The sequence below is a fragment of the Phaenicophaeus curvirostris genome, chromosome 5, assembly GCF_032191515.1.
Source record: "Phaenicophaeus curvirostris isolate KB17595 chromosome 5, BPBGC_Pcur_1.0, whole genome shotgun sequence".
NCBI lineage: Eukaryota > Metazoa > Chordata > Aves > Cuculiformes > Cuculidae > Phaenicophaeus > Phaenicophaeus curvirostris.
This window is the reverse complement of record NC_091396.1, coordinates 12,216,580-12,225,398: the sequence shown is the minus strand read 5'-3', so window position 1 is coordinate 12,225,398 and position 8,819 is coordinate 12,216,580. Positions and strand designations below refer to the sequence as shown.

At 41.3% G+C, this 8,819-nt stretch overlaps 1 protein-coding gene across 3 annotated transcripts in view; it reads left to right on the top strand.

Moving 5' to 3' along the window:
• The first annotated feature begins 301 nt into the window (after window positions 1-301).
• AMPD3 (adenosine monophosphate deaminase 3) overlaps window positions 302-8,819 on the top strand; it is a 34,310-nt gene continuing 25,792 nt past the window's right edge. Inside the window, exons 1-4 of one of the 3 annotated variants that reach the window (XM_069857589.1) lie at window positions 302-322; window positions 3,614-3,839; window positions 6,223-6,418; window positions 6,878-7,043. In XM_069857589.1, coding sequence (XP_069713690.1) covers window positions 3,619-3,839; window positions 6,223-6,418; window positions 6,878-7,043 — 583 coding nt within the window. In that variant the 5' untranslated portion in view covers window positions 302-322; window positions 3,614-3,618. Of the gene's footprint in view, window positions 323-356; window positions 455-1,982; window positions 2,002-3,613; window positions 3,840-6,222; window positions 6,419-6,877; window positions 7,044-8,819 lie in introns of those variants that run through there. The other 2 variants (XM_069857587.1, XM_069857588.1) reach the window with 2 other exon arrangements.

Genomic DNA, 8,819 nt, shown 5'->3' with positions numbered 1-8,819 from the left:
TCCCTTCCCCTCCTTCTTCTTCTGCTTCCCCTCCTTCTTCCTCTTCTCCTTCCCCTCTTTCTCCTCTCAGTCTTCCTCCTTCTCCTGACTGTTACGATTACTTCACGAAAGCTGCAGGTTTAGTTTCCAACCCCCCGGCCCCTTTCCCTCCTTCCCCTTCCCCTGAGGGCGGCGGGCGCGGTTTTGCCCCTTTCCCTCGGAGGGATTTTGAAAGCGGCGCCCTCGGGGGCGGCTCCTTCGGGCGGGGGCGGCCCGGGCCGCTCCCTCCTCCCTCCCGCTGCGGTTCGGGCTGGAGTGACGGCGCGGCTGGCGGCCCCCGGCGGTACGGCGGGGCGGGGGTCCGGGCTGGGCCGGGCGGGGGGCGGCGGCGGTGGCGGCGGGAGCGGCTCCTCCCTCCTCCGCCGGCTCCTCACGGTGGCGGCGCGGCCCGGCATGGCTCTCCCCGGCGCGCTGGGTGAGTCCCCGGGCCGTGACCTTGGCCAAGGGGCCGCCCGGGACGAGGCTCCCCGGGGACCCGGCTCCCCAGGACGCGGCTCCCCCCGGGGGTTGCGGGATGCGGTTCCCCGCGGGATGCGGGATGCAGCTCTCCCCGGGATGCGGGATGCAGCTCCCCGCGGGATGCGGCTCCCCCCGGGGTTGCGGGATGCGGGATGCGGGATGCAGCTCTCCCCGGGATGCGGCTCCCCCCGGGATGCGGCTCCCCGCGGGATGCGGCTCCCCGGCTCCCCCAGGATGCAGCTCCCCGGGATGCGGGACGCCTCTCCCCTGGGCTGCGGCTCCTCCGCGCCGCTGGTTTGCGGCTCCCCAGCTGCCCCCCGGCTCCTCTGGATGCGGGACGCGGTCTCTTCATCGGGATGCGGGTCGTGGTCTCCCCCGGGGATGAGGGATGCAGCTCCCCGGGATGCGGGATGCGGTCTCTCTCCCCCCGGGATGCTGTTTGCCTGACTAGAGAGTTTAGGTGCTGCGGTGTTTGGTGTTGTTCTAATAGCTTGTGCTCATTACATATTCAGGACCATTAAATTCCTGATCAATAACTGCTTTTTAAATAATCATTCCGTCGCTTTTTTTTTTTTTTGTGAGGCATGTTTCAAGAGAAATAGCTTTCTTTTCTTCCGCAAAGGAACAGAACTAAAGAGCAACCAAAGCAGCCTTCCTGTGACAGACATATTTAGAAAAAGAATGGTTTGTGGTTGCTGGACGGCATCCGCACCCCCTCCTCCTGCCTTTGAGGTGTCCAGTTTTTGCTCTCCCAGTGCTCACCTTGAGTAAAGGGCAGCACTTGTATGGGAGGATACTGAATATAAGATCCTCATCCTTCTTCCAGTTTGGGATAGCACAGCTTGCATGAGGTACCTCACAGCTGTTTTAGAGCTATTTAACTTATTTCAATGCCATAAGCTAGCAGTGATGTGGGCAAACCTACCTTTCAAAGTGTTTTGTGCCTTAGTCTCATTCGCTTCAGTGGTGAACGTGAGAATCGGGTTCTGTAAGAAAGAAAGGCCTTTGGTCTCAGTAGAGAATTGTACTTGTGTGCACGCATTCTAACTCTTCACTGTCTTATTCTAGTGATTTGAAATACAGTATGGTGCAATGTATTTCCTACTGCCTTTCTGTTTTCACAGTTCTCCAAGATAAAGTTCATTTATACCAGGAAACTGCTCAGCTAATGATAAACACACAGCCGACTGATCTTTCTTGTCCTAGTCAGCCAGTACTGAAAACATTTTAATTGCTGATTTAGCAGCAGCAGCAACATTATTATTCCACGTTTTAGTATTATTGCTAGGACTCTTAGTGTCGTTGGGAAATTCTAAAGGCTGTTCTTGCCTTGCTGCTGGCAGCTGTATGTATGGCAGTTACTGTTGCTGACAGCTGTGTTCATTGAGGTCAGTGGAAAGACTCCCATGACTTCATTGAGCTTTGAAATTGAGAAATCGAATCTAAGTTTGGATGCTTCTAAGACATCGTAGTGCATTACCATTGAATCATTCAGCTAAATGTGTATGTATTTTTATGTCTGTTATGTAGCTATACTTGATTTTATGAAGACTTAGTACTAATTGCAAAACAAATACTTTTCAGGCAGGAAAACTGCATAGAGTCAGATCCATAGTTCTTTAAAACCACACACGTTTTTCTACTGGGTTGTGAATTGGTTCTTGCAAAATAAGAACACAAAATAATGTAAGCGATCACTGAATTACCATATTGTGCTCCAACATATCTCTTGTCACCTTCCTAAACCATATTTGTTCTTAGAATAACAGGAAAATGTTCTAAAAGCAACTGTGAAAACAGGTGGACATTAATTAGAATCTTTTAGGCTGAAAACAACAGGATCACATATCAAAAGGATCACATATCAACATGTGAAACATGCAGCATGCCTGCAGAAATGCTGTAATGGGGGCCTTGATAAGTTGTGCCTTGGGTGGTTAAAAACTGCCATTCTCCATCCAGACTTTCAGCATACGTCAGTATTTAAATTAATACCATCTTATAAAATATGCTTGCATTTTTATAACCTAAAAGGATTCTGAAATGCCAGTTTTAGACCCAGATTTCACATCCTGGCAGTGCTTGGATCCATTTGTTGTGACATGTTCATTGCTATTTTTAGCTTATGTAATAAGAATTTAATCTTATTTGTTACAAACTCCATCATACTGAAGGCATTCAAAAAGCTTTATGGTACATAATAAATAATGCTGGTCACTAGCTTACAAGTACTGTATTTTTTTTACCTCCAAAATGCTACCAGATATGTCAAAATTCGTGTTTTTTGGATTATATCAGAATTAAATATAAATAAAGCCATGAAACTATGGAAGAAACACTAAGGATGATATTGTCAGTAGTGCTGCTATAGCAAAATGGAAATATTTTGTGATGAACAGCTACTTAAAAAGAAATTAAAAATATCAAACATCTTTTAGAAAAATATTTAAATGCCAAGTAGAAATTAAAGTCCATATCCTATCTGCTTCCCACCCACAACCCAAAAGCAGGACATGAACTACTGAAAACAAATAATAAAAAAAATAAAATAAAAAGGCACTGAGTTAACTGCACCATATTTACTCCTGTTGTGCAAACATTTCATTTTACAGCAGATCCATGGCTTCCTTGCTTATGGAAAGGATGGGGTAAGGTAGAAATGTGCAGCCTTCTTTTATAACTTGCTTGTGGTTCTAAAATTGGTTTGAAGTCACTGGGCAGAGAAGAAGCTGAGGGAATTGAATGTGATTTCAAAGTTCAGTGCAAGTACATACAGCTAAATATACATTATATTGCAAACAGTTTATCTGATTGTGCAAGTAAGTGGAATCCACTGTCAAATCTGTACATGCGTATCTTAAGGATTTTCATGAATGTACCAAGAAATTCCTATTTCACAAGTGGGCATGTCTCCACAAGTAAAGACACTCAGTGGTTACCTGTGGTTCTTGTGTACTACATACTAGTTTAAATTCTGTGTAGGTGGTGTACTTAATTCTGCTTTTGCTCTAAGCTCTTAATTGTGATAGGCGTGCCATGAAAAAAAAAGAAACAGTCTCTTGCGTATCTTTATTCTATTTGTAGTTATAACTTTGTCAACTGTCTTCCTTATTAGCCGAGATGCCCAGGCAATTTCCAAAGCTGAACATCTCTGAGGTGGATGAGCAGGTGCGACTTCTAGCAGAGAAGGTGTTTGCTAAGGTTCTCCGAGAAGAAGACAGCAAAGATGCCTTGTCGCTGTTCACCGTGCCCGAGGACTGCCCTATTGGGCAGAAAGAGGCCAAGGAGAGGGAACTGCAGAAGGAACTGGCAGAACAACAATCTGCAGAAACGGCTAAAAGGTTTGTTCAGTAGCTACTTCCTTCGTGGAAACTATTTTTTAAAATGTGTTTGAGCTAATATCTGGCAAATAACATGCTGCCTGTTATTAATTCAGGAAAAAGACCAAAAGCAGGTACCAACAGCACCTATGTGATGTCCTTACATCAGGACATGGGATGGGCCCTGGAGAGCTTGGATTGGCAAGGTTGTCTCAGCTGTGTTTACAGCAATAGCATAGATATTGCTTATGCAAGTTTAATGAACAGCATAGCTGGGAAAAAGTGAACATGACTCCAAGACTCTTTAATGTAGGAAGAGTCAGAAAAAGAAACACTGCTCTCCTTTATTCTAGTTTCATTCAGAGAAAAATAAACACAGAGAAAACGATAGTGTTATGTTACTACTTTTAGTATCTGTAAAAATAGATGAAAGCAAAGACTTGACATTTAATATCAAGAGAAAAGGTAAAAAGTGTTTTTGGCATAATAAGGTTATTTGTAGGCTTCCTTAACTCACAGCCATAAAAGTGCACATTTTGAGTTCTCTCAAAAGAAAAAAAAGTCCCCATTTGGGTTACCCATGAATCTAATGAAGCCAAACATGATTTGGTTTATGATTTTTTTTCTGTGAGAGAGGTAGCCTTAGCCTGATGTCACGCTGTTCTAGTGTCTTAACTTCAGTGGACTGGCTAGATTATTTCCTGGAGCTCAGCAGCAGTTTGACACCAGTGGCTTGGATGTGTACAGACTCATCGAAAGGCAGGCAGACAAGGAAGCCTTTGAAATTGATAGCCAAACACATGCACCTGGTTAGCTGCAGTCCGTTAGTTGGGCAATGCTTTGCATATCTGGAACAGAAGGGAGCAGAGGCAATTTATTTAAATTAAGATATGACACACTGGTGATACAGACTGAGACATTTGGTTTTGAATTGCGCAAGTGGGTTTCCCAGTTGACACAGAAGGGGAAACTAGATGTTACCATCCATAAATCATTTGGTGTATCTTTCCTCCTGAATTAATAAATTTCACTTTTAATTTGGGAAATTGTCTTAAAAATGTTTTGTCAAACTGTATTTTTGCATACCTCACGTTTTGTATGAGTTTAACTGTGGGAAGTGGGATGTTATATGTATGGTGTTTAGATGTGGGAACAAAGCAAGTGCTTATCCCTGTCCTACAGGACTGAAGTGTACTTCAAGGATAGTTACACAAGGAAAACCTCTATTGTGTTCAGACACAGTACTGCCTTTCAAGAATTTCATACCGATTTCAAAGGTGGCTACAAGAGCTTAAGAGAGCATGGAATTTGGTCATAGGGTATTTTTTATACTGCCACTGCATGTTCTTATTCTTCATAATGTCACAGAAGTAATATGCAACTTCCAGAGAGTTCTCCAGTATTCTTTTTTCTTCGTTGGTGGCTCTTACTGACTTTTTAAGGTTTTGGCATCTAGCTTATGAAATGAGGGAATGTTTCTACAGTGCAAAAGGAAGTGATATCACAGATAGTTTATTGCATAACATCCTGTTTTATTTATTTATTATGTGAACATTTAAAATGTATTTAAATGCATTTAAACTGAGTAAAGAAAATGAATTAAATCTTTAGAGATACTACAAGACTTCACTTAAGGTATTGCAATTAATTCACTGAAAAGTACACTGTTCTTTTTTAGCTGGTTTTTCTAAGGCACACATTTATTGCTCTTTTGCTAGAAAGGACAAAAGCTTTTAAATCTATGGGAGTTAGCTGTTTCGTGCCCTAAGGGGAGGAGGAATGGACTTGCACATCAAAGCCGTACTGTGTCATTACTCTGATAACCAGCAGTAGCTCATCATTTTTCTTACAAGTTTAACTGAATGACTATATGAAATTTTAATGCGTAGTCTTGCCTGACAACTAGATGAGTTTTTAAATCCTGCCTGTTTTGGGAGGAATGAAAAGTGTGTGTAGTAGCATGATAACTTATAACAACTTACTGTATGTAACATTCACTTGTTACTGTCTGATACTTTGAATTCTGATGCTATCAGTCTCTAAGAATCAACTCCTACTAAAGTAAGCACAGTGATGGCATTTTCCTTTTGTACAGTGACTTGCTGAAAATGAACTCTTAAGAAGTGAAACAAAACAAACCTTAGGGCATCTCGCAGATTGTTAATAAATTATGGCATATCGTATTAATGTGGAGAGTAAGAGGAATTGTTTGTAGCTTATATCATGTGAAATGCCAATAGAAAAAGGCTACAAGCACAAACGTTTTGTGGCCATTTTTCTGGGGTATGAGAGATTGCATCTGTAAAAATTTCATAGGGGTGATTTCTTCACTGTAATCAGTTTCCTAGTTTGTTAAATGTTTTATACCATGGCTTATTTTATGCTTTATACTATGAATTCCTAGGAAGAAAAGTTTCAAGATGATCCGATCGCAGTCTTTGTCATTACAAATTCCACCTCAGGAATGGAAAACACCATCGGTCAACCCTATTCTGTCTCCTGCAACGCCAATCCTTTCAAGTGCTTTTCTGCCAGTCCAAGTGCCATACAATGTACCAGAGTTTCAGAGAGTTTCAATTAGTGGGGACTACTGTGCAGGGGTAAGAAACTGGTTTTTTTTCCCCTTTCTGTATCTGGGAGAGGGAAAAAAATCCCAAAGCACAAATGGCTAACATATGTAATGTTTGAAATACCAGTATATTATGGTTCTGTTCCACAAACTGTAAATTGATTTGTGAAGACATTGATTTATAAAACAGTTAAAATCAAGGTCAGGTACTTCTATACTTTTTGTCATAAAAATAAAACAAATAGATAAAAATATTAAATAAATGAGTAATATATGGTAGGAGGAAAAAAAATGTGTGTGTGTTTTGCACATTGTATTTGGACTCTGCTTGTGTCACTGGCTCCCTGGTACCTTGGGTAGGATCTTTACGGTCAGTTCACCCAGAGTAACATTTCTGGAAATTCAGTTGTCTTGTTACGGGCGAGGATGCAGTTTGTTGCTAAAACTGCTAGTTTATTTTTGTCAGTATTTATCCAGTCTTTCTTTTCAGGTTACAGTTGATGATTATGAACAAGCTGCCAAAAGCCTGGTGAAAGCTCTTCTCATTCGAGAAAAGTATTCACGTCTCGCCTACCATCGCTTCCCAAGAACAACATCTCAGTATTTGTGCAGCATGCAAGATGAAAAATGGAAGGTCGAAGATGAAGTGTATCCAGGTGAATATTCTTGTTCTTCTATTTAAAATGTTGAATTAAACCCATGCACTGCTGTAGTAGAGGTTAGGTAGATTTTTGTGACAGTTTCTTCTGAGTGTCTTTGCTTCTGTAATTTATTCTGTTATTAAGTGGTGGAGAATCATTGACAGACTTAAGTTATAAATTCTGCATCTAATCTGAAACTTTGAAGCTGTCAAAAGCTAAAAACATGCTAGGGGCTCATCGATCTTTTATTTTATTTTTTTTTTGGCAGCAAATGGGATGGTAAGTAGTACACTTGCGTTCCTCCGGGATGGTTTAAAGTGAGAAGTCATTCCTCTTGATCTTGGCACACTGAAATGAAAGGGATTATGAGCTCATCTACATTGTAAATTGAAGCACAGTCCAGACATGCCAGTTAGCAAGCCCCGAGTCAGTAATTTCACAGGCATGGTACACTTGACAGGTCAAGATTGGAAGCTGTATAGACATACTTATTGGGCATTCTGCCTTCATCAATAAACTTATCTCTCACCAAGGCTTATTAGGTTGAACATATTTCCCACTATATATGACACAAATGCTGTTTGTCACTTGGGTGGGCTGTGTCTTGAAAACTTTGCTTGTGCATTAAACTGTTTGTACTAGTAGCTTTTGGATTAGGTTGTGAGGAGCAACCTTTGGTCTGTACAGATATGCTGCTGTAGATGAGTCTGTATTGTTTGCAACATGTTCTGAACCATAAAGTGGCATTTTAAATCCGTTACGCTCTAGCTCAGTGACTGAAAGAGGGTGAATTAACATGTTCTCGAGTGTTGTACAGAGAGTGTCAAGAGGACAGTATACTGAATATTCAAGACAGGAAAGATATTTTGGTTGGTAGGCTTGGTATTTCCATGCTATTATTAGCTTAGTAACTTTTTTACAGTTATGGCTTTAAACTTATGACACAATGAAATCTCATTACACAATGTATTAATTAGCATAAGTTTGTGTGAGATAGGCATGAATTTTAGAGTTAAGAATGTGTCACTTCATTACATATACATTCAGATGCTCTAGGTAGATACTAGGACTGGTTGATTACTTTTCTGTCTTGGCTTAACTAAACAGGCAAAAGAAGAAATCTCAGTGATAAGACTGATCACAGGAACGTAGTTCAGTTGACATAAATGAAATTGAGACACTTTTTAAATGCTAGTTGCGTTAGTAAAATATTGTAAAAGAAGCGATGAACTTTCAGTACCATGAGTGATAATGTTTGAGTGTTCACATAAGGTGCATCTCCTAGAAGTATTTGTTTACCTGATTCTCAGGAAAAAATGTAATTTTGTAAAGGGATTACAAAACTCTACTGAACAAATTTCAGCTGTGCTTCTAGTACTTTCTGATTTTGGTCTTGATCAGAAGGCGAGGGGAAAACTAGAGTTCTCTTGTACTACCTCTGGCTTCTGCACTTCTTGGTTTTGTTTAAAGGCAATTAAACATAAAAGTAAAGAAGTTTTTTGTTTTAACACCCCACCCAACCAGCAACAACAACAAACCACCAAACAAAACAAAAATCACCCCCCCAACCAAGACACAACAAAACTAACCAGCCAACCCCCCCAAAAGATCTGCAAAACAACCACTGCCTTGGCCAGAGTGGGAAGCACTTTTACACTGATCTGCTTTGCTCCTGCTCTACCATGAGTGAATTATATTCAGGAATGGTTGAGAAAAAAAGGGAACAGTCCTATTATGTATGCAGTAGTCTAGCTCACTGGATAGTGGGAAGGACAGAGGGGAAGTAGTGCG